The 25901-nt window shown below is 38.4% G+C and overlaps 1 protein-coding gene across 3 annotated transcripts in view; it reads right to left on the bottom strand.

The window, feature by feature from the left end:
• Positions 1 to 25374, bottom strand: part of ACSL4 (acyl-CoA synthetase long-chain family member 4) — a 39347-nt gene extending 13973 nt beyond the window's left edge. Inside the window, exons 1-6 of one of the 3 annotated variants that reach the window (XM_009275277.2) lie at positions 25291 to 25374; positions 16085 to 16145; positions 6054 to 6099; positions 3760 to 3828; positions 2219 to 2458; positions 1721 to 1898 (exon numbers count right to left, since the gene is read on the bottom strand). In XM_009275277.2, the coding sequence (XP_009273552.1) occupies positions 1721 to 1898; positions 2219 to 2446 (406 nt within the window). In that variant the 5' untranslated portion in view covers positions 2447 to 2458; positions 3760 to 3828; positions 6054 to 6099; positions 16085 to 16145; positions 25291 to 25374. Of the gene's footprint in view, positions 1 to 1720; positions 1899 to 2218; positions 2570 to 3759; positions 3829 to 6053; positions 6100 to 16084; positions 16146 to 25290 lie in introns of those variants that run through there. The other 2 variants (XM_009275278.2, XM_009275275.2) reach the window with 2 other exon arrangements.
• Between the last annotated feature and the right edge of the window lie 527 nt (positions 25375 to 25901).

Below are 25901 nucleotides of genomic sequence, written 5' to 3'. Positions count from 1 at the left end.
AAGCATTGCAGGAGCATAAAATTAGCTCAATGGGGGATTTTCTAATTTGGAAACAAAACAGCTTTTAATTTTTCCACATCAGAATTTTATGCCACAAGAGACCTCTGAAATGAGGATGACAGTTGTATAGGAAGCATTTCTTTACCAAGAGGGTGGTCAAACACTGGAACAGGCTTCCTTGAGAGGTGGTCGATGCCCCAAGCCCATCGCTGTTTAAAGAGGCATTTGGACAACGCCCTTAATAACATGCTTTAACTTTTGGTCAGCCCTGAAGTGGTCAGGCAGTTGGACTAAGATGATCATTGTTGTTCCCTTCCAACTGAAATAGTCTGTTTTGATGATTTCTCTTCCTCTATCGATTAAAGAGATCCACCAAAACCCAACAATAATGCACTAAGCAATCACACAGTAAGCAACTGAGAACATGTGTTCTGCCCCTGAGCTCTTTGCAACCAGAGCTCAGGGGGAGAGATGACACTCTAAACATCGCAGGGCACCAGTCACGGCTTAAAGCGATGCACTTCTACAAGCAGCTCTTTCGGCGCTGTCAGCTACTTTGCTTGCTCCCGTGAAATTACTGATGGGGGCAAGGCAGAGAATCAGGCTAAGGAATCAGACTGTTTTTCACGTTGCTAGATTATTTTTAACCCTGACTGGCTACAGTGATGCCATTAAGTGCCTCACAGGCACCAAGGAGCTCACCTCTTCCCATCATCTCTTTATTGAAAAAAAACCCCAACCCTTCCTTTAGTATTGTCTGCTATCTCAAACTCTAACCTCCAAAGACCATTAAAGGAATTTAATATTCCTGTGAAATAGGGTTCATGTGGAAGGGACAAAAAGAGAGTAATGTTATATAGCTGATTCTTCCTGCCTCTCAAAGCATGAGGATCAAGACCGAATTAACCATCCTCTCCTACTTCAATAGCAATGTCAGCTCTTCCATTATTGCCCTTTAGCAGCCTCTCTGCATACTCTACTGTGTGACCTTCTCCTCACACAGTCAGCTACTACTAATACTGGAAGAAAAAGAGGCAGCCTAGTGTAAGCAAAAACATAAGGTGGCAAAAAAATAAGCTCTAGGTCATAGGGTGTTGTATGCAGACTGGGCATGAGTGCATAGTAACCTTTGCCACTTCACCAAGAAGTTTGTATGCGTTCAGTCAGATTAGAGATTTTTGACAGCTTAAATTAAAATTAAGAAAAAGAAAAATTCCATATACATAATTGTAATGAACTTGAGCAGCTTAACGTCACCAAAAAAACCCTCAGACTAGCATGTGATTTTGATTACTTTACCATTCTTCTCTCTTCTAATAAGCATTTCATGTTTTGGATGCGTAAGAAGTCAGGATACAGACAGAAAATACTATAAACACATTCCACGTTTTGGGGGGAGAAAGGCAACTACTGACATCTTCAGAGTATTTTAAAAAAACCTGAATAGTAATCGTACTGTTCTGTCATTCTAACATCTAGAACATTACTGCAATAAAATCAGGAAAAACGGTCTCATAAGTATGAGCAAGTTAGTTTTAGGGATCTCCGCAATGCATAGAACAGACTGGAAACGTCTAAGAATCAGACCATAGCCAGAGTAAGCTTATGAAATTCTTATACCATCAATGATAAGATTGGCAGATTCGAAATACTTAACAGCCAAACCAGTGCTGAGAAATGTTTACTTCTAATGTAGTTTAGAACCAAGTTCAGCACTCACGAGGAAAGTTGTACTTGAAGCAGGTGAGAGCTGCAATCATCCATTCTGCTCGGGTCTCACAGAATATGACAACAGTACTCTTTGGGGTTAGTCCCAGGGCAGTCAGTCCACTCCCCAAGCGATTCACTTTCTCATTTACTTCTTCATAGGATAACCATCTGTAAGTTCCTAAAATTAACTGGTGAGGAAAACAATAAATATAATTGTGATGACAAAAAGCTGCTGGTACAGCTCTACAAACTTATGTGAGTTGGTGCATAACACTGTAAGCGCACACACTGCCATTCATTAAAAGAAAAAAAAAATTGCCTTCATTTTTCTTGAAGTAGAATAAATAGTGCATTCTGTAGTCTGTTCTTCTTTAACTACTATAAAATGGAAGTTTTATATCATAAGATGATGATTAAGGAAGACCTCTAAGGAGACCGCCATTGTTGAGGCAAGATGCAAAGCAGCTCAAAACCAAAGCAGAATTAAGTACAAAACTGTAAGTTTTACCTTTTTGAACACTTTTCCATTTGGTTGCATTTCATTTTCTTCACTCAGTATTTCTCTGGTCCCAAGACAGTCCTTCTTCCCAAACTTTGCTAAAGCATGGTCAAACAGCTTGTCCAACGTGTCTGCTCCAGGAATGTTTATGTTTGCTAGTGAGTCAAGATGAGTGACAGAACGGTAGGGGCTTCCAGGTTTGTCCGAGATGGGTTTAGCTTTTAAACGTTTTGCCATAGCCTTTTTCTTCTTAGCATTGGTAAGAAAATACCATGGAATAAATACAAGCATACTGTACACAGATATTAACAAGTATACAGGCAGCAAGAGAACGGCACATACTTCTAGCCTAAGTTTCATTGCAGGTATTTAAAAAAGAAAAATCTCTTATTGTGTTCTGAAGCAGGCAAGAGCAAAGCAGCAGTGCAGTGTGGTGTAGGAGAAGCAACAGTAAGTGAAGCTTAGGTAGTTCTGTTTCAGAGCAGCTGCTAAAATTTTAGTAACCTTTGAGAGCCAACAGTGGACGCCTGTGGGTGAAGACCAGAGCCAAGCAGAGAGCAGGAAAAAAAAAGAAAAAAAGAATTAAATTAGTAATATTACAGTCAGTCCATTAGTTTTTTAGTCCCTCTAAGAGTTCACTTCAAATGCATCAAGACAAAGGAGACTGAAGTAACTGATGTAAGAGGCATGTACACTGCATGATATAGCAGTGTACTGCTCTGAAGACGAAAAAGGATGAATCTTTTCCGTACTTGTTTGTTGCATCCACAAATATTTACTTTTCAAAGACTTTTCCCCACTATCTCTGTTTGAATAGTTCAGGGCTGTTGAGATGAAGTCTGTCCTTCACATCATAATATTGTGTTTAAGCTACTTGAGTAATGCTACAATTGCATAATTGTGGGAAAGGTCAACAGTTGTTTTCCCCCTAAATATTTGTACTACAGAGAAAAGATACAGCAGATTACTGCTTTTCAGAATATTACATCAACTTAATCTTAGATTAAAATGTATCTTGATACAGTCCTCAAAAGTCTACATGTTGTAATCTAAAAACTATATAATATTCCAAAACTGCTTTATTAACTCTGCCCCAGCAAGTGAGTTTTTAATCTATTACTTTTCAACTATGAATGTCAGACTCTTGGAAAGGGATTACACAGATTTGTTTTCCCCCTCCAAAAACTGCTTCAATATACGCATTTCAGAACTCCAGGTATGGAAAATGGAATCCAATTTGACCAATTTAATCCAATTTAAAATAAAGCACAGTTTGGCAAGGTTTTGTCTGCATGTCAGAAATCTTTCCTCATTAAGGAGAACTGGGCCTGAATAAAGACCGAAGGCGAGTGGGAGAAAAACAAAAGCATCATAGCAAACCACAGTTGTGGCTAGCCCGCTGGGCTGTAACTAGTCTGCACTGGCATGTAAAAGATAGAGGTTCTTATCTTCATCTGGATGGCATGCAAACACGGCATGCAAACACCTCATGTACGAGGCACACAGCAGGAAAAATAAAAGGCAAAGGTGCACTAACAAAAGAGCGGTACCTCAGACACATAGGGGAGTGAGTAACGCTGACTGGCTTATGGCAAAGCCCAGTCTTTCATGGACAGAATCTGATAAACAGAGTGGATGAGAATAGGGAAATTTTCAGGGCTCCATCAAGAACTAAAAGAACATGGGCACATCTCAAAATGTACCTTTATTAACATATTTGTCACCCTCAGGTGATGAGGGAGGCTACAATTAACATTTCAGGTTGAACAAGACAACTGCTACTAACAGCATAGCAGAAATCTATTAATAGGTGGTTGGGTTTTTTAATAAGAATTACAACATCCGCAGTTGTGTTGTAGCCAACATCAACAGCGTTTAATGTAACATAAGATTAAGAGATCTGCAGATACTTAAAATAACATGATCACCACATTAATTTTAATTAAATCTAAAGAATAAAGTTACTATTGAATGATGGTATAATGTACTAAACCAAGCTCAGACTTGTTCAGAAAAGAGAGTATTCTGTGTATTTCTTTATAAAAAGTGAATGTTACATTCTTTTCAAAACGTATATGCTTATTCTGCTCTAGTTAACCTCATCATCATCAACTGCTCAGCAAACAGACAAACCTCAGCAGAAGAGAGATCATTTTACTTCCCTAAGCTCCAGTTCTCCAAAATGAAGGTTTACTGGTCTATATTACAAACCTTGTATGATATTGTCATGCCAGTTAATTCCGTTCTCCAAAAGCAGCAGTTGAGCTTGTATTTAAAACAAAAGCCAGCCATAGTGCTAAGACTACAGCAAGAAAACTTCCGTGCGTGCCCGTGATCAGACACAATGCTACACGTTAAAATAAACCCCATGGAGAACTCTCACTGCTCTTCACCTTCCAACAAAACGCGTACGACCAGGCACAATGATCTGGATAAAAAGCAGACTTGCTGGACTAATGCAAACGATTTAATATAATGAGACAGAACTACAGCTTTTATTCAGGCTGAGTAGCAGCTTTTTCAGAAGTAGTCCTGCTGGTAAAAAACTACTCACTAATAATCAAGAACTGACTAATTTAGAAAGGGAGCAGAGGAATGGGCTCATATTTACTTAAGTTCTTTAGCCAATGTTCTGGACTGACCAATACTGTAAAAAGACATTTACTTTAACTTTTCCATTCCATTTCATCTCTTGTACATTGATTTTATAAATTATATTTAAGCTTTTTAGCAGCTTGTATAACACAGAACCACAAAATTTTCAGAGTATTTTCTGTGTACCTGTTATTACAACAGACACAAAGAACTGAAAATCGTATTTTCACACATTGATTTGGTTACTACTTTCTAATTAAATCTATATTGATTAATGGTCTTTATTAATAGATACTTATTGCAATTATCTCATCTTTCCACTGCTATTTTCCACTCTTTCTTATTGCATCTGGGCAATGGTGAATTAAACCGAAGTCTCTGGCGTAAGAGCTGTCCCTTTTTTTACCACATCTAAAATGATGGGGACCTGCTCCTCTTGTCATCAAAGCGCTGATGAGATGCAAATAACACAATGAATCATAACAGCACTGTCATGGTTTAAACAGGTATTTCACAATATCCAATTCACATTTTATTAGTGATAGTCAATACTAAGTCTTTAAAACTGAACAAGGTTGCAGAATGGATTGTAAGACTATATGTGAAAAGGGGACTGTATCTGAAAAATTACACGCTACTGATGTCATCTAATAATCCTTGCTACATGCAGGAAATGTGTGGTTTTATATGCGAGACGATCTTCAAGCCGACTAAGCAACAAAACTCAATTCAGTGTTGAACACTAACTTAAGAACTTTTACAGTTTACTGGAACAACTTTCTAACATGCTAAAAAACCTCAACAGAATGTTCAAAATACTGCCTGAAATAATAAAGTAATGATAAAAAGGTCTTAATGGGAAAGAATGTTTGTTTTGTCCTACAACTGGCACCCTGTTGAAATCACTTTTAACTTTTTAATGCAGCGCATGTACAAACACACTTTGTTACGTTACTGTACACATTAGCAAAAGTTAAAGGTTGCATTTCTTTCATTTTGAAATTTCAGATTTGTTTGAAATACTTTAAAAAGTGTTTATAAAAACAGATAACTTAGCTAATTTGTATACATTTGTGGTAATTTAAAGTGCTTCTATCTTGACAAAAATCAGTTGTAATTCTTAACAGAAATCAGTTGGAAAAACTCAGTAAGTCCCAAAAAGACAAACTTGGCTTTTTCCTTTGAACATATTCACATAAAAACTGACACATACACACACACGTATATACGCACGCGCAGGTATACTTACAAGGTATCTGACAGTGATGACTGAGGGGTTTTTGTGTCGATTAGATCTATATTAAAACAGAAAAAAAGAAAGTATTGGAGGTTGGGAATTTTTTTGCCTTGCAGAAAGGAGGAATCTTTAGAATTTCTACCCTAATGCTCCTGAAGAAGAATAGCCTATGAATTTAGACAAAGGTGGCACGTGCTACCCATACAAGAGGAGAGCAATGATATTGTTGGAAAAGACTAAGCTTGCAAACTACAGTGTACAGATAAAGATAAAGCTACCCAAAAGGAGTTTAATTTTCATGGGAACACCCCACCCCACCCCCCTTTAAACATGCTCTGAATAAAGCTATGAACAGAAGCTTAATTTAATTTTAAAAAAGGCAAGAAAGAGACTTTCAGATTCCATGTGGTCCATTCTTCTGTCTTGGGGCAGAAGCAACAAGACCTTTATCGTTCTTGATGGATGAGTATCAGTAGAAACATTAACTCGGGACTACCCGTAGCATACGCTGCCCAAAAGAGTCACAAGGAACATCAAACAGAGTTTGGGTACTGAGGCAAGAGGAGAGTTTACAGAACAAAAGCATGGTTATGTAGGCGGCGAGGCTTCACTGGTCCCATGACCAGTGAAAAACAAGATGCCTAAATGTAACGCTACAGATATGGCTTCAAAAAGCCTACTGCATGATCGTTCTCTTGGACTACTTGGTTTTATATGCAGAAAGCTTTTAACTCATGTTTAACCTAGTTATATTTTATTAGCCTTCCCCATAAGTCTAAGATTTCAATCAAGGTACCAGTTTTTACGGACTGAAACTGTTAAACATCCCTTACAAAATTCTCCTACAAACATTTTCTCTTGAAATATGAAATAAATAAGAGGCGCAATAATGTTTTTAGTGTTACTGGCACTTGCATGTGGCTGTATAAGGTTTTGATCCATAACAGGACCATCCCAAACTCATGCCAAATAAGTATTTATCATATTTTAAATATAACGCATAACAGACTGACATACTGAACTTGCAAAAGTACCTCCATACCAATTCCATTTGGCTAGAAGCCAAACTTAGCTATTCAAATTACACCTTATGCCTTCAATCTCTTATTTAAATTTAATTAGACTTTAAGAGAAAGGATGAGATGCAATGTTCTCATCGATGCACCATCAAGGATACCTTCAAGGCAAGCCAACTACATATTACTAAAGTGTAACAGTTATGTTCTCAGTAAACTTCCTCTTTCCTCACAAATAAAAGATGAAAAATGTCACTGTATCAAATTAAAACTGTTATGTAATACTAGAATATTTAGAATATGTAGTATTTTATATTGACTTGCAAAGTTCATTATTTCTCTTAATTGTGCAATGTAACTAGCCCGTCTAGACGCTTATCTATCTGTTTTGGAAACAGCAGAGCTTCCAGTTCTTGATGTAGGGAACGCACGTTCCCAGCAACAGCGATCAATGTGCGTCAGGCGCGACTACAGTCTAAGAAAAAAACCAAACCAAACAAAAATAGATGTAGTTTCTCTCCTCGATAGCTGTGTTTTCAGCATCTCCGAAGGACTTCCCTCAGGTGAATAAGCTTCTAGCAATTTTGAAATGGTAACTCTAGAGTTCATTTATCATTTGCAATGATACATTGCAGTGTTCGTATTAGAAACCTCACTCATGAGGTAATATTTTCCTTATTACTATTATATGCTGGGCGTTTACAAAAATTCTATAGTCCAAGCTTACTACAGCAAACAAATAACCGATGTGAACGCTCATACAGGTACTGACACTGTATTTTACAGCCTGCCACAGACGGAAGAGATGTTCTTTGAGTATAATCTGACTTTGATGTCCTCAATTAAAAGCTTCAGAGACAGATAACAGGCAACACTGTTCTCGTCCTGCAGCCAGGGCCACAGAACAAAGTCTGAAATCAGAGCACAGGTTCCGCAACAGAGGAGACACTCCCCTCTCTGTGATTTTTCATGAATTTAACTGAAAATCTAAGAAACAGTGGCAACTGTATTTTTTTTTAATATAGAAAAATAGCTTTTAAATAGTCACAAAACTTTATGAGACTAAGTAAGAGCAAAAGTGTGTGTGGGGAACAGGGAGAGGGTTTATACCTCTGGAAGCGACTATTCACGGAGGAGGAAATGCCCTCATCTCCTCTGCGTTTAACTATTCAAACAGAACAGAATCAACTTACCCAGCATTTGCACACACAACTAGAATTTCTAAGTGTGACTCAAAACCTAAAGAAGGACCTGTGGCTAGAAATTTTATCCTATGCAGTTTAATTTTAATAGGGCAGCAAATTATCATCTTCGCTGGGAAAGGCTTTAATTAGCCCGAGTCCAAAACAACTGTAAAGGCTTAATATTGAAAGTGTATGAATAACAGTGTTTATTGTCCTTCCTCTTGGGTTAAAAAGCTTGCCAGGGATCCGATTTACTATGTAATAGCATGATCAGAAGAAAACATACTTTGTTTTCAATCTACTTCAAACATTAACTGCAACTTTTAAAACGCTTTTTCATTGTGTTAGGAAAGTCTTCTAGTACGAAAGATGACATTAGGCAGGAAAAGGGTAGTATTCTAGTTTGTGAAGAACACGCCAATCTGCGAAGCAAGAAACACCGGCGGAACTCCTGGTTGTCCTGCAACCGAGCTCTTGCCAACTTCAAATGGAGACACGATTCTGGCTTTAGCATAAGTACTCAGGGTTGACTCCTTTCAGGAAGTTCTGAAATCCTCCAAAACAATCCAGTCTGAGTAAGTAACAACTATTTCCGGAGTTTCTCTAGCGCTCGGGCAGATCTAAACATTTTGGAAACCACAGTAAACATTCATAATTTGTAAGTGGAAAGGTGGTTCCACACAGTGAAAAAAACATGAGTTGACCTGAATAAGTACATTGGTTATTAGTTACAGTCAGTTTTGGGGAGGGAATTTAATCTATATCTAGTAGTCCTGAATTTGTTCCAGTACTAAAACTGAAAGAGCCTAGGATTTCAGAAAGAAATTACGGAAAGACTGAGAAGTATCACGTTGCCAGGAAGATGCAGCAAGCTTAAACACAATAAACAAATGAGTGCATACTACCAGGCTCTCTACAAATTTTGATTTTCCAGATTTACACTACCAGGCTCTCTACAAATTTTGATTTTAGAGATTTATACCTGTCACACACAAGAATGAGAGAACATTTCTACAGATGAGAAGACTGTGATTAAATAGCAGTAAGAGTTAGAAGAATCTTGTGGCTAATTACAACTTTCTGGGGGTTAGAAAGATTGAAAGAAGAAAAACTAAGGGAAATGATTCAGTTTTTACATCATGGCAGTGTATGTATGAAAACAAACTGCCAATATTAATGCAAGTTACTCATGGTAGGAAAAAAAGTACACGAGGTCTGATTTTTGTTCCTTTCTCACAGGCAGATTTCTACATATTTTCCTCTTACACAATTTTGTATGTCAAAGTGTAATGAAAACTCCAGAGATAATCTAATCAAATGCCAGCAGGTTTCAGAAGTCCTTCTGTGCTCTATCAATGCCATAGTAGCTCAAAGCCTGAGAACTTTCAAGAGCTCTTACTATGTCTGTGCAGTGTAAATACTAGTACCTATGTCCCAACAAACAGGGAGAGGGAAAGTCGGATACAGTGGATCCTGATAAGTCGAGGGTCCCTGTTTAAATATATATATTTTATGTGAAATAGCAAAAACGCAAGCTGTATTAGGAAATCTTGTTTCTCTTACTGCTGCTTATAAAGTAGTTAATACAATGTTTTACTTAGCTACTAAACAAAGATTAGATTTATTTTTGGTTTCAAGAAAAATATTATTGTTGCCCTTTATATTCACTACTTCTGTTTTACTACCTCAGAACATATATACACTTAATGCCAATCAGGAAAAAAAAAAATCAATTTGTAAGTGTCAAATTGTCATACATGTATTGCTGCAATAACTATTGTAATGGAAACCAGACCAGCCACGCTTACCCAGTATTTCTCAATTATCTAACAGACTGGTGTGAAACTCTCTCTCCTAATCTTGTAACAGGAGGGCAAGCAAATATTTGGTGAAACGGTTAAGAGCTGTTTGTGTGCCCCAAAGGCAGAAAACATAAAAGGCCAAGGCAAGATTCCACAACTGAAAACTGTCGATTGAGAATACACTGAACTGGGAAAGTATTTCCTCTAGACCCACCTCTGTTACTTTTCCCTCATTAAATTCTATCCAGAATCTGCACCGTAAATACCTGAGGCTCACTGACTCCACCGCTTCCTCTCTCACAAGCCCGTGCTCAATCTGTACTGGTTATGCTGTGATCTAATCAAAAGCCTAGGGCACGCAGGGTTTCAAGTCAATCCAATTTATGCTACAGTATTGTGAATGCTAGCAGTCACTATAATAGCAAACTCAGCTGTTCCAACACTTTTTTGCGGTGAAGGAAGGAAGTGAGAGGCACCCTTTGGTTTCGTTGGCATTTTAGTTAATGAACGTGGTAAGGACTGGTGGCTTGGGCAGACAGTATTTCAGAAGAGGATGGAAAAGGAGAAATTCTGCAACTGAAAAATACTGATATTACCTCAGAAGTCCTCCAACATCTACAAAATACACCTGGGCTAAAGGGCACAAAATTAAAAAGGAAAATGCACATCCTGTACTAATAAAGAAGTATTTCAGCCTGATCCCCTCAACATACACCCCAATCTCATCAGGCATTATGGCAAACGTTACTCCAATGGTTCAACAGCAGAGATGCGATCGTACTGTTTCCACCCAACTTGTTTTAAAACAAGCACATGAAAAGGCAAGCAGCATGATCAAGGACAAATTTTAGAGGATATGTGGCTGTGGAAGTTCTCGAGCAAAAGCAGTCAAATAGGAATTGATCATCTCCTTCTTCCCTTACGTAATACAAAATGGATAGACAGACTAGTTCTGTGGTTAGCTACACAATAATTTTGCAGTGGAAAGGTTGTGACTTACCTGGCTCTGATGATCCAACTAGGGAGATTTAAGTTATCATCATCTTTTAATTTTCTGCTTCTTTCTCAGTAGTAAACTGCTTTGCAAAATACAAAAGTAGTGGCCTCTCCTAAGACTGTTGAATTATACAGTCTAGAAGATCGAATCAGCTTAAGACCTACAAATATAAAGCCCTATTTGCCACATCTTCCGTAACGTTTTTCTTGCCCGCAAACACTGTCCTTGAGAAATTTGATACCCAGAGTCAAATAATCCCTTAATACATACAACTTATACTAAAACCAGTTTCATACCTTACAAAAAACAAGGTTTGTTGCTTGCTTCCCCACATGAAAATCATGCCTTCTTTGAGTGCAGACTTGATAAGTTCAAGCTTTTTGAAAACATTCTCTTATTTTAGGCAACTTCAGATAAATTCCAAAGCCTGTTACTGCACCTATTGTTTTGGAGCATATTCCGACAGAAGATCTTTGCATTTACCTATACTGTGTCAGTTTGAAACTACAGACTGGAGATCAGTTCCCCTCTTTATCTTTGTTTTATTTTTAAGCATTACAAATGAAGCAGGTTAAATAAAAAAAAATAAATTAAAAAAGATTACTGAACATCCAGACCATTCTGTATAGGTCTGCATCATGGACTGTTTGTGCAGTCTCTAGCATAATACGTAACTACAAAGAAGCATTTAAACCTAATTTTTATAACCAGATTATGTTTAAAATTTTCATTTTTAAGAGTGATTCTAACTTGAAAATGTGATTGAAGATACTGATTACAGGCCAAAAAAAGAGTTCAGCTAGAAAAGGAAGAAGTCAAACAATGCAAAAGCACAAGCGAGACTTCACACTGAACTTGAAGACATTCCCTCCATTTTTTCTGTGTGGAATACAGGCATCTGAAAACTGGCATAACGTTCTGTGGTGTTTTAAGTCGAGCAGTTTTACTTTGCATTGAAAGGGACTAGTAACACTCACACAAGTTACTTCTTTCAGGTACCTTCTTCAGCTGTCACCATTTCATCTCACTCAGCAATGAATGGATAGTCTAGATTTTGCTTCTGTCTCCGAACTGGAACACGCCTGACATAAAGCAGGAATTTAGTCGAAGCTGAGTTTCTTAACAGAAGCTGTTTTCTTAACAGAAAGGTTAAGATCTCAGTTTTCCCCGCATTTTCGGGGCACAATAGAAGTAAATGACTGAGGTATCAGTGTTTTACAGTCTTCAAAGTCAGATGTAATATTCCTGTTTCTGTAGTATTAATGAATGTGTGATGGGGGTACTGCAGATAGAAAGTACGAATGCAACTTGTGTAACTAGTATTTCGCTTCTAATCGCTAGGTGCTTCCCTGGGTCTATTGAGCATTCATTTTTACCTGTTTTCAACTTATTGTCAGTATTAGGAACCTATGCATGGACAACAGGTTGTTTAAGAATTAGGGTGCTCATCTCCCCTCTTATGTTATCATCCTATGCTTGTGATAATCATTTCAACAACATCCTTTCACAATGTAGGGAAATTAGGACATCAGGTGCTTTTTATTTTGCAAGTAAAGATGAAGGAGTACAGGAAATAATCTCCCTGGCTAGTTTCTTAAAATTTACCCAGCGACAATGTACTTATGCTTATGCCTGTTGGATACAGCTGCTTCACCAATTCCAGGAGTACATGCATTCCCGTTCAGACTCTGATGAAGTCATGGTATTAGGGCTGGACAAATGTTAATGATGTTTTACTCAACAAGGCAAAAAATTCATTAATGACACTACCCTAGCTGCATAGATTAAATATTAACACTTATTTCCTGGCCTCAAATCTGGAATGTCACCAAGCATCTGTACAGCATGACCTAGGAGGAATTGTATGTACTCTTGTGATGACGCGTTAGAAATGCTTAAAAGTGGCATTTCCCAATATAAAATAGTAACATGAATCTATTACTACATAAAAACAAAAGTTAGGAGAAAGTAAACACCAAATGATTCTTTTTTAAATAGGATACAGCTGATAGATTCGTCTGACCAAAGCTTAGTAACATGAACACAGCAGAGCCAGTCATTAAAGGTACTTCCTTTATTTATAAATTCCCTGAAATTTAGCAGCATTGCTCTGCAATAACCTTTTTGTGAAAGGAGCAACTCAAGCAGTAAAATGTTAGAGTGCATGAACACAAGTCGAGTCTGGCAGGCAAACATGCAATGCAATGACAGAGATCACCATAATCCCTCTTAATGCTCTATTGAGAAAGTCCAGTAATATTAACCTCCTGCGTTTGATTGAAATCCAGACACAATAATGGACTACAACAGCTTCTCCCTTTTACTGTAGTTACCCTGACAGATTATATACTTCTTTTTAAATGTCTTGCCAGCAGCGACTGTTGCGTAATTTAACAGACTAAAGTTCTAAATATAATTCTGTATCACTTCAGAAAACCTGACTGTCTCTTCAGCTTTCATTTTGATAAGGAATTCTGCCACCAATTTTATATTTACCTTTATTGCTTTTCAAAAACTCCATCGTCTCTCATCAGTGGCATTAGGAGCTTTCTTCTCAGACACTGGTCATAATTTGGGTAGTGAACTTAATTACATTCTCAAAAAAAAAAAGAGGGGGTGTAGAGAAGTAAATGTTCCTCCTCATGTACTGCATTAGCAGTCTTTTGCCTACCAAAAAGTGTACTGGGGGCTGAGGAGGGATTTTTCTAAAGTTCTTACAGGATTTCAAAATGTTGTGGGGACAGTCAACAAGAGGAACACCAGAGTTGGGAAATACACTTTCCCTTTTCTCTTAGGAGCTCACATCCAAATGCAAATTCCTCCCTTTTTTGTGACTAAGCAAAAAGAATTAGGCTTTCTTATTTGCAATTTGAAGACATTCTCTCCTTGCAGATGTTCTGATATACAGATGACTGGGTGTGCACTTAAAAAATACAAGTTTAAGAAAACTGTTCCCACCCGTGGTCATTTGAGATGGTAGCCCCTGAGATTTCAAGCATGAATCATCTCTATTTTTCATTTTCCTTGTGTAACTAGTTAGGCTGCAGAGGAAAATGGTTTGAGAGTCAATAAAAATTAGGAGCAAGCATATTTTAATCTTTTGCACAATCACCGTGTTTTCCAGTGAAAAAGTGATGATGTCTGTATGTTTAAGGAACTGAGGTTTTTTTATTGTGGTCTTAATGCAAAATCTTAGCACAGTCTATTGCTTGGTTCATGGTGAACCTACCCTACCACTTTCTAGCCAAACATACCTAGATTCATCTCTAGATATCCATCGTCTCTAGATATCCATCGTCTCTAGATCCCCACCTGGAATTCCCAGATAAAGATTTACCTAAGACAGGACTTCATACTGCAACTTTTTGCTCACTTTAAACTTTTCGTGAGTGAACTTGCTTTCTGCTACTTTCATGTGCTCTACAATAGACTGAGATATCTTTAGGATACATTCCTTTTAATAACATTATTTGGCAACTCAAGTATTAATTTTTATAAGGAAGTTCTGGAGGTATAGACTGGGGATGAGTTGTACATGGATAATAAAACAATGCAGCGTATACCAATTTAGTCAGAGAAGTTGGGGATTTTACCCATCAGCAGGGGAGATAATACTGCTGATGGCATTTTCTACCAGGGAAGGCAATCTTACTGACTTACTATATCGTAACATCTCTTTGATTTTTATCTGCACTTCAAAGAGGAAGTGCAAGAGATGACCAAGCAAACTTCAGTACATTTTCTCCTACAAGGCAAAGTGCACATTCAAGTTTTTAGATTTAACAGCTCTAAACACTATTTTGTTCAATCTTCTAGCAGTGTAACACCACCAAAACAGGAAAACAATGCAAAAGTAGTCCAAACTTAAATATTCATACTAAGACAGGAGAACAAGGTAGAAACTAGCACAATCCTTAGAGAAAAGAAGTTAGAAAAAAAAAGGAGAAACAAAAGACCTCTGAGACAGTTTTAAACAGCGAGGTTTTGAACTTTACCACCCCCTAATACACGTGCACGCACATCTATCACACCGCTTCTTTACAGACACCAACATGCTTGTTTAAGGTGTACAGTTTCAGAAGCAGGCAGCTTTTGATGTTCTTACTCCAAAATATTCCAGTAGCTTTTGCAAAACAGCAGAGGACATACTTACAGGATTGGGTCACAGTATCACGTGCTCAAAGCCTGAGCTGGAAGCAGAGACGGCACAGAGCAAGCCGGCTCTGGCCAAGGAGGTGCGTAACCATATTATCAGGTGATTGTGCCTGGGCTGGTGTGTCCTACCCCTCAGCAAAAGGTGTTAGCACAGGATAGCTGTGCACTCGCACAGCCGCAGGGCTTCCTGAAAGGAATTTGTTCAAGCCCTGCCGGCTCAGAAGACACAAAAAAAGCCTGCGTGACTATTCGCAGCAAACCTCACAGCTAAAACTCAAGTGGCGTGATAGCATGACTTGATATTTAGGTAACTAGATCACCTTTAATATGAATAAAGCAGGAGTCACAGCAGAACTGCAGAAGTAAGAAACTGTACAGCACTACCCACAGCAGAACTGCAGAAGTAAGAAACTGTTTGTACAGCACTAGACTAAACAGATAGTACAGTGGTCTTAGATTTGACAGATTTTGAAGGAAGCATGAAGAGGAAACTGATGCTGTTGACCATTCTTTCAACTTATTTTTAGGAACTTTTTTGCTCAAAAAAAGGGACAGAAAAATCCTTAGTATGGCACTGTGTATCACAACAGCTATTTATGGTTAGTAATAAAAAAGATATAATTTAATTTGTTAACAAATGCAGTCATACTCAAAAAGATAGCATTGTTAGCATACTCAAAAAGGAAGCATTGTTAGAAAATGTTTCCATTTTCAACTTAAAAATACACAGTCCCCACTCCAAGTCTATCAGTATTTGGACTGATCATTATAGTGATGGTAGGACGAAGTTCCCTGTTGGAAGGTTTTAGTAAGGGTTATTTAAGTGCCCAGTCCACAGTTACTGTCAATCTCATTGCTTACTAGCACACAAAACCAAGTCACTCTTTACCTTTAATGCAACTGCAATTCAAATGTTTCAAGGTAAGTTGGTCGATAAATTCACAAAAAATCTAAAAAAGAAAAAAATTAAATAGTGAAAGTTCTAGGCATCTGTTAGGTTATAAACATATCTGAACAGACCATTCAATCCAACACTTTCCTGGATTGGTAATGTGAGCTTTGTCAGCTGTTTGTTGTCAATACCATTCATACAATTGCAAAATACTACCTGCTACTTGAAAACATGGAACAGGCTGATCATGTCCTTTACTTTAGGTCAGGGGATACCACTACATTACATTATCATTCCCAAGTGCTGTATTTTTACCTAAATTCTATGTTCCGAATGCCTTCAGATGTTTGAACGATGTAACATGCTGCCAAACACTGTGCCTGACAAAAAGTTTTAAAATTTACTCTTGGTTAAAACCAGCGTTATGACATTAAACTGCTTTTAATAGCCTCAACTTTAAAGCTTCAGCAACCCAGTATTCAAAGCTTACCTTTCTTAAAGATAAATCTACTTAATGCTATCCAAGTTACGGAAATATTTTTCATTTTCAGCTTTTTAAGGAAAGGTAAACTTATAAACTAAGAGGTAATATGTAACAAATTTATTAAACTGTTCCATCTGTCTGAGGAACACCGATGAATTACGTTAGAGAAACAGCCAAAAGAAACCTTATACACTACGGCCTTTCAGAGAATAAGGTCGAACAGCCCCCCTTTACATTTGCATCCAATGTCCGGGCACAGACCACAGCTCAGAAAGGTAGGAAAACAGGTGTTAAGACAGTTGGTGTGGTCCTAAAACCTCATACTTTAGGTATAAAATAGTATTAGCATACACACAAGCTATGCTTGTATCTTATTTTCATGCATATATTCCAGAAATTACGATCCAACCGCAGGGAAAGCGACCTGCATATTCAGGTCACACAGAGAAGGTTTCCCGAAAGCCCTGCTCCTCCTTCCATTAACCCTTCTGCCTCTGCTGACGGCCGCCGCTTCCTCACCTCTTTCTCCACACTGCAGTTCAGACTGGTTTGGTCCAGGTTAAACGAGGATTATTTTCCAAACAACAGGAACTTTTTAAGTGGGTGTAGGTTATACCTGAATAACTGCAGTATTTTGACGCTGGGGAATGGGGGGAGAAAGACTACAAGGCTGGTCACCATCTGATCTTTTTCATTAGGTAATGTGATCTGGAAAGAGTCTCCACTTATTTCTGTGCATGCGATTATCATTCAAACCATCTTTGAGCATTCAAATAACCTGAACTCAGCTCAGGGCTAGATCAAGTTTTTATCTTCAGTTATGTTAGACTAAAATTGCCAGACCGTTTAGCATGCTGTCTTTTTCAGTCGAGTTTTATGGAACTGTCACGTACACTGCATAGGTACTGCTATTTAAAGGCATGCAAGAAAAATATGCCTGAAAGACCAAGCTTCAGTGAAATACTGAAGTACCTATACAGCTTCTCTCCTATGAACTTGAACAGCAAGGATAACGTATAATCAATCCATGAACAAGCCAGACTGAGTACTGACAATCCCAGAATGGCAAAAAGTAGCATACTCATACAAGCGGGATGCTCTCCACGGTTTTCTAAGTCATAATCTCGCTCCGATCCCTGTTCCAACTCCCGCTTTCTCACCCTGCTTTTTATTGAAGAACAGCAAGCTTAGTTTTCACCTTCCAGTTGTTCCTATTCCCTGTGGTGATACATTTCATAATGAAAGCACTTTTGACCAAGTTGTTCGAACAGAGGAGCTCAGAAAAATGCAAAACTATTTGCATGCTTATGAAATAAACAGAGAATCCATTTTCATGATGAAAATTAAACACATCTGTCTAACAAAGGCACAAAACCAAGGCTATCTTAAATTCAGTATTAAATTATACTGTGTAAATACACAGTATGAATCAGCTGCACATACAGCTGTCCTCACAGAAAGTAACGTGCAAAATGACAAACTAATGGGCTACTATGGACAGAAACTACTCCATCCTCACTTCCTACTTCTGCGTCTGGTGCAAAAAGACCACAGGCACCAAAACCCAGGATCTCTTGCTTCCTTTTCGTTTTTCCTTTCTATTGCTGTATCACTTTGCTGTTATTTGACATTACCACTAGCTGCAGATTTACTGTCTCAACTCTTCTATGTAGCATTCAAAGCTATGGGAAATATTGTTGTAAAACTACACCGTACCTATATAACATTGTGATTCTTTTAGTATGTATGTTTTCACTGTGCAAAAAAACCAAAACAAAAGGTGTCATACTAAGAACAGAAGAGAGGTTAGAGAGGCTAGTACTTAAAGCAAATTTTAAGATATAACACAGCTTGAGCAAATTGTTCTACTGAATTGACATAAACTTGACCTCAATGTAATGGAGACTCCAACAGAGAAGTGAAAACAGAGAACCAGCAGGCTTGTTGCACTATCAGAGTCTTCAAGTTTAGGTTCATGGCAGCCAACTCAATCCAGATCTAGACTGCGGCGATCCCACTTTGACTGTTCCCTTGGGCTGCAAATTTTGCAGGCAGCCAATTATACGTAACTTCTAAGTCGAGCCAGTTGTCTGACGTAGCTCCCCGTTCAGTCACGCAAGTGCCCGTGCAAGGGAGGAAGCGGTAACCTCGGTTTAGTCTAGCTGCCACGGAATTACTTGCACCTTTACAACATAGCTTTGTAAGCACCAGCTACAAGCATAAAGCAGAGCTACACGCATAAAACAGAGCTACTGCGGAAAGAAGTAGCCTCCACCCATTTTTTGCTGTCCAGCCTGTCCCTTCCCTTTTGCCAGGAGCCAGAGTCAGTGAGTGCAGGCTGCAGCTTTTGCAAGCTTAGTGTGTTCATGGAAGTGGAGTATTAGAAAAAAAAGCAACCAGAAGCTGTAGCGTGATAACTAACCTACTTTTATCTTTATTGAAAGCCAAAGAAAAACCCCAAACCCCATTCCCAAGCACTGAAATGTCTTCTAAAAATTTTGTTACAGATTAATTGTATATAATTGTATATTATTATGTATATAAATATTGTTATTTATTGAAGGAGTTAGTAACCTTCCTAATCCAAAGTGGCTGTATGGTACAGGAAACAGCAGCTGACTGCTGAGTTAAGTTTCAGCTACGAAACAAATGCCCTCATTCATAAATTTTGGGGATTTTGCTATGAGCCAACACTCAGCATGCAGTGATACGCAGTTTCCAGCTCCTCAAACTTAACTAGCATATTTGAAGTAGTGACATGTCATAGGCTGCTCAACTCCTCTAGCTTCCAAGACAACACATTCGTTGGGAATGACTCACTGTGTATTCTACTTATCATGTACTTTAGGTAAACTGAATGTAATAAGATCTTTTCAAAAATTATTGCATGTATAACTACTAGAGAGGAAACAACAAAGTACCTGGCAGATTGCTTAGGCAACGTTAAGTGTTTCAGTAAATCTGACCAGTTACATCAATTTGCTATTTTTTTTTTCAGCAAGATACTTGCTGATAAGGGGATGCAAGTATCACAATACAAGCTCCTCGTAATCTTACCACTAGCTTCACTCAGCCCTACAAACTCAACAGGACACTGATGGCAGCACTCATCTAAATGTGGAAAGAGTCATTCAGCTGTATGTGCCACCTGCCATAAATATATGCAGAATTGTGAACCGCAGCATTGTGTGAATTTAGATCAAACGTTTTGTAGTACCGGCTCATCTGTAGCCTAACTTGTCAGACAGTGAGTGCTCTTCATATTTCACTGAGCGTGAGAAACCAACAGTGCAGGGCACTAGACAAATGCTCATTATTTGCAGTGTAATGTTTCTCTAAACACAATTTTCTTAGTAGACTTTTTGGTTCAAGTTGTATGGGTGGCTCCTAGTGTACAGAAACGCACATAATAAAATTTACCAAATAGTAACTTATTTAAAATATCAAATCAGACTTGTAGCCAGATGAGCAATCATTACATGAACACAAAAATGAATGATCTTTTACTTTGAGAAAGTTCTTATTTTAGCACATACCATTGCATGTGAAGCTTGCTGTTGAGCCAAGTAAGCTGGATGTAGAATGAGCAACTCAGCTGCTCGGTTTCCAGCAGCACAGCACACCTTTAGCTTTCTCTTTAAAAGGCCAGCAAGAGGTTGACTTTAGGTTCAGGCTCCTTTAGTTTCAGGCTCATCAGTACATGTTACCCTGAACCAAGGAGCGTAGTTCATCTGTTATAGCAGATCGGCTAATATAAAAAATTCGAGGACAGGAATCAACAGGTGTGCCCACCTGATGCTGCGGAGGGTAGAGACGGGAGCGAACGAGGAACAGTGGGTTCTCTCCAGTGCCTATGGCAGGCTCTTGTTAGGAGCTGTCTGCACTAGGCATAGAGTCAGCCGCCCCGGCCATACGGCTGTCTACAGCTGGGGGCCTTTGGGTTCCACAGCAAGAAATGGGCGTGTTGGAAAATAACCACAGAAAAAGCTATCAGATATATCAGCATGGCAGTATTTCTGTCTGTAAAAGCATTTGTGCAACTGAGGGACAATAAGAAAAATTTGCTTGCACTAGCAGACTGTTAAAGAAAACCAAACACAAGTGTTAAGTCTGTTCTTACTGTGATACGTACCAAAGATTTTCTGGCAGCCACGAAAGAAGTGCCTTAGGGCACACGTGTGCTCTGCAGAAACCATTTATTTGTTTTAGATTTCTTTTCCAAGAAACTGAATTGGGAAATACAAACCAAACACGCTTATAACAACTACCGACAGCGAACAGAATTTCTCTTTGTGGTATCACATACTTAATATTATAATTTATTCAGTTCCTCTCTATGCCAATGTTTTTCTACTCCTATGAGCAGGATTTGTGCAAACAAGGCCCTTAAAAAGGCTTAAGGGTCACTTACCAAGGAGGACAGTTATTCAATTATTTTATCGGTTACTCTCCTTTTCCGACAATGGAGCCGAGTAGAAGGTGTATAAGGGATGTAACAGTTACAGAAGTGCAAAGGGTCCGGTGGGCAGTGGCATGGCTAAAAATACAACTATTTGGGAACGGGAGGAAATATGTTAAGAAATAAGCAGCAGCTCTTGCATGCTTGACATCTGTTTTGAGTTGCGTTGTTTCAGGGTCAAAAATTTCAGCATGGAAATGAAGGTGTTTTGGAGTGCTCAGTCCCCGATAGCCCCAACTGCAGTAGCCCAGGGATGTAAAGCCGCACGCTGGTGCGCACGCGGGCATTACTGCTCACAAGGAGTCCAGCCTTCCACACAGGGTACGCTTGTGGACTGCCACGGAAGAACAATATTCAGTAAGAATCTTAGCTCAAGGGACTATTACTACTCAAGTTACTTTCGTAAAGTTACACAGCAAACACACAGACAAGCAGTTTTATAAACTCGACAGCTAACTGCAGTAACTATAGTTGAAACTGAGTAACTGTACATGCAGAGGAAAACCTCAGTTGAGATGCGGTTCAGAACGCATATCTTGTATCTTATAACGTGTAGAACAGTGGTTTAGGAAAAAAACAACCATCCTTTCACGCTACTTGAATGTACCGCTGTGCCTCCTAGAATGTAAGTCACATTTATTATGCATTACTTAAATTTAAAATGCTACCCAGTTCGGTAAAGTACCTAGCTAAGTAGAACAAGGATCAGAGTACACTGTACTAATACTGTTTTCACTTTAAATGGGTTGCATGATATCATAAAATAGCTAAAAAACCCACCCAGGTCTGCTGTACAGATCTAACAAGTAATTTCGCAAAACATAACCATTAGCTAGATGTTAAGAAAAATTTTTTACATGTTGGCCATACTTGACTAGAACAAAAGCAAAGTAAGGTAGGCTAAACATGTCATTAACAGATCTTTTAAAAATAAATCATACATTTATTAGAAATTTAAACTTTTTTTTAAAGAAATCCTCTGAACACAAGCATTACTGTAACTGTCTTGGTATTACCCACTTAACAATGTTGTTTTCTATAGTAAGGAGAGCTAAAACGGAATACCACTTCAGAGTTATTAAAGTAATAATTTAAAATTTGTACTAATTAAACAGATTTTTAAGAGCACAAGTACTGGAATGTAATGTACTATTTTAAGTCTGTCCTTGTCATGTCAACTTGTTTCTAATTTCACAGGCTTTCAAGCATACCTAGATATTTTTTAATTGATAGGTACATTAATATTCTAACTGCCATTATACACCTATGCTATAAAACATTCCCAGTTATCCATGTATGGAAATATGGGCATTTTCCCTGCACACTAACAGGAGTGATGAGCAAAAATCATAAGATGAGCTGCAGCGTCATCACACAGTTTAAAGTAAAACAGATGTGCATGCAGGTATTCTGCTCTGGTTTGACACTTAACAGCTGCTATTGACAGACCAATTATTTTATAATAACAATTAAAAAAAATATAAATCTATTGCCTAATAGTAACATACTCTAGGGAATCAACAGTCACATCAATACACGTTGAAAGAAATCCTAGTTCATTAGTTTTGTCCTCACTGAACAACAGTGGTATTCAAGTATAACAGATTTACGAGTCTCGGATTTAAAGTGATAACCAAGGATCCACCTTGGATCACTTTAAATCGGAGACTCTTAAATCTGTGATAACTGGTGGATCACTTTATCTCTACCTTGGAGATAAAGATACCTCACCTTGAAGCCCAGTGAACTCCCAGCTGCACAATATCCATCAATTGGGCATTAACTGTACTACAAAAAACATGCAAAATTTAAATACAGGAAAAAAAAAAAAGATATTTTCTCAATATCTAGGATTCCTTACAAAACACTTTACTGAGGTGAAAAGTACTCTGATTTCAATGGAAAGTCCAAGAGCTTAGCTCTATCTGAAGCAAAGAAGGAGGGAAACAATTCCTCGTGTCCTTCACGTTACGCAGCTATTAATCCAAAAGCAAAGCAAGTAAAATGCATGCTGACTTTTTGATGCAGTAGCATTAGCTCCAACCTCACCTCCACCATAAGCGATTCACATACACAAACTTTAAAAATCATCCATTATACAAATTGACATTCTGGCAACACGTTGGCTAAAGGAAAACATTTCCCACCCCTCCCAGCCCATGCCCACAGTCACCTTTCCTTACTTGTTCTGCTCCTCCATTTCCCAAGACTGCCTGCGCTATTTATTTCCTTACTGAAAAATGGTTCAATGTGCCTTCTGAGTTTTCTACTATATTTGGATCGTCTTAAAATGTAAAATAACTCTCCAGCCAATTGCACCACCACGCCTTGCTCACACAGACTCCTCGTATCTAACCTCTGCAGATGATCAAGTTCAAGCCAGTGCCAAGTTTAGTCCTGACTCAAAAGCTACCGTGAGCTATGGCAGCACAGGTCAAAAGTAGCACAGTAGCCTGAATAGTAGAAAGGCTTCCTATCTAGGCCAACAACAACGGCATAAGGAATTTCCACCCCCACCGCCCATTCCTAATCTCTGTATCATGCACCTGGTCAGGTAAATAATGTTATGCACATCTGGCACATGATTAAAGCCATACCTTGATTACAAGTACACTTTATGTGAAGTATTAGGCAGGAACTGATAGCCCTGAGAAGAAGTGGGGCAGGGAAAGCAGATCTACTGTAGTTTATTTAAGTTCTGTCCAATTATTTTTGTTGATCTCGGCCAAGTGGCTCAACGTGGATCACGCTACGTACCTACTGCAGAAAAGAAAACTGAAACCACATCTCCCAAGCAATTCTGGCAACGGGCCAGAAGTCTTCCTCTTTGCAAGCACAAGTCTTATTCCATACAGCATCTTTCAGTTCACATTCGTATAAAACAAGCGAAGACTTCTCGCAGTTCCAGCATATCCGGGATTAAGGCAAGGTTCTCCCCGTCCACCACTCGGACCACAGACAGCAATCTGTGAGAAAGGGCCTTGGCGCTGGCAGGCTTCATGTCCACCACAGGTCATTGCAGAAACCCGTCACACCACTTCCAGCGTGTGTTTTACTTTCAGCACGATACAAGTTACTCTGAGAGCGAGTGGCCACAGAAGAAATAACTAGTGCTGCATTCAGCTTTCATTTTTATGCGCCTATCTACCGAGTTCAAGATTTTGAGGAAACATGCAGTTACTAAGAGCGGATTATGGACAATCCTAATTCCCCTCCCCCACCTCCAACCAAAAAACCAAGGAAACAAAAAGAAAAGCAATAGCAAAGTATTAATAATTCCTATCCACTGTAAAGCATAGCTCTACTAGCACAGGTGAAACACTCTCAAGTTTTCCCTTGGGCCCTTCCGTACAGCTAGCCTATTCCACTAAGCACTTTCCAAATGGAAGTGTGACGGAGAGCGATCCCAGTTACAGGGAGAAGAGGAGATAGCTTTGAAACGAAGAGGGACACCAAAGCAGTCGCTGTCTAGCTGCTGTAGAATGCAGGAAAAGGAAACAGCGTGGCCAACTTTTGAGATGTGCCTTCCGCAAAAAGGGTGGAAGACATCGCACCGTCTAAACAACGATCCAATATATGAACAAATGGAACAAAACCGTAAATTTTGTTTCTTGGGAAATTGCTTCCCTCTTTCCATGAAACTTCCTTCTCTCCTGAGAAAATAAATGTCCTGAAGCACAGTGACCAACCACATGCTTAGTTGCGTATACAGTGAAGACTTCCCTTAATAATTAACTCCAACTCTTTTTTAGCTTAAGTAATTCTTTATTAAGAACAGTTTTCTTATAAACAAGCACTCGTTCATTTGTCAAGTTAATTACCTAGCTATTTATTAATCATTAACTTCAATAGTTTTTGCATGTTTACTTGGCTCAGGCTACTGTTTAATATTTCATGTGGCTATTAACTTCATTTAAAACACTGTAACAGGGTGCATCTATTTTACTAGATACATATCAACGTCACTTGGAATATATTTGTATCTAACGCCTTGCTTTAGTGATTTGTTCAAGAGTGGTTTCTCTAGTTTCATAAAAGGGCTGAAGCATCATCCTCGTGTTAGAAGGAGGTGTCATCCACCGAACACTGGTAATTTATTATGCTGAGAATTTATAGCTGCTGATAAATGTTAGATTATTCGATCAGCAGACAACGGGCACAGGCTTGCACAGTATCTGTTACAGAAAGTGTTAAAGGACGTAAGTAAAGTCTGCATGAGGTGCAAATACCCAAATAATTAACACATCATGAAAACCTTACCACAGCGGGGTTCTTGGGGGATGAAGTTGTCTTGCCTGTTTCAAGTGTATACAGCTCTGTAGTTTAAGACAACAATGAAGGGGAACTGGCAAATACAAAGAAATGAGAGGTAAGTTATAAATACATTAAATATTTTCTAACATAACTTTTATGTGGAAATATTTAAAGTTTCTGTAGAACTGTATTAAAACACAAACTTTGTATCCATGCATGAAGAGCAGAAGAAAAAAAAATGAAACCAAACAACCCTTCTGAAACTGTGGAACACCGCTAATTCTGTCTCTTGTTTTGGAGAAAAGATTGGTTTGGGGATTTATTTGTTTAAAATGTAAGATTTTCACATCTTAGGAAAAAAAAAAAAAATCCGTGTCTTTAATCATTGCAGTTAGTCTGATATGACAAATCCCAAAGATTCAAAAGTAGAACTTAATTAAAAGAAGAAAATAAGAGATCATATGCTTCTAATTCCTATTCGTAGCTTTGAAGTGCAAAAATTGGCAAATAAATTGGCAAGGCTATAAATGCAAGTTTGTCTATAACAGTAAATGGCAAAGCATGTCATAGTCCTATTTTTATGCTGCAACAGCCCAAGATGAAAAGAGCAACCAAGT

This window comes from Aptenodytes forsteri, unplaced genomic scaffold (genome assembly GCF_000699145.1).
Source record: "Aptenodytes forsteri isolate BGI_AS27 unplaced genomic scaffold, ASM69914v1 Scaffold143, whole genome shotgun sequence".
NCBI lineage: Eukaryota > Metazoa > Chordata > Aves > Sphenisciformes > Spheniscidae > Aptenodytes > Aptenodytes forsteri.
This window is presented reverse-complemented; position numbering and strand designations above follow the sequence as displayed.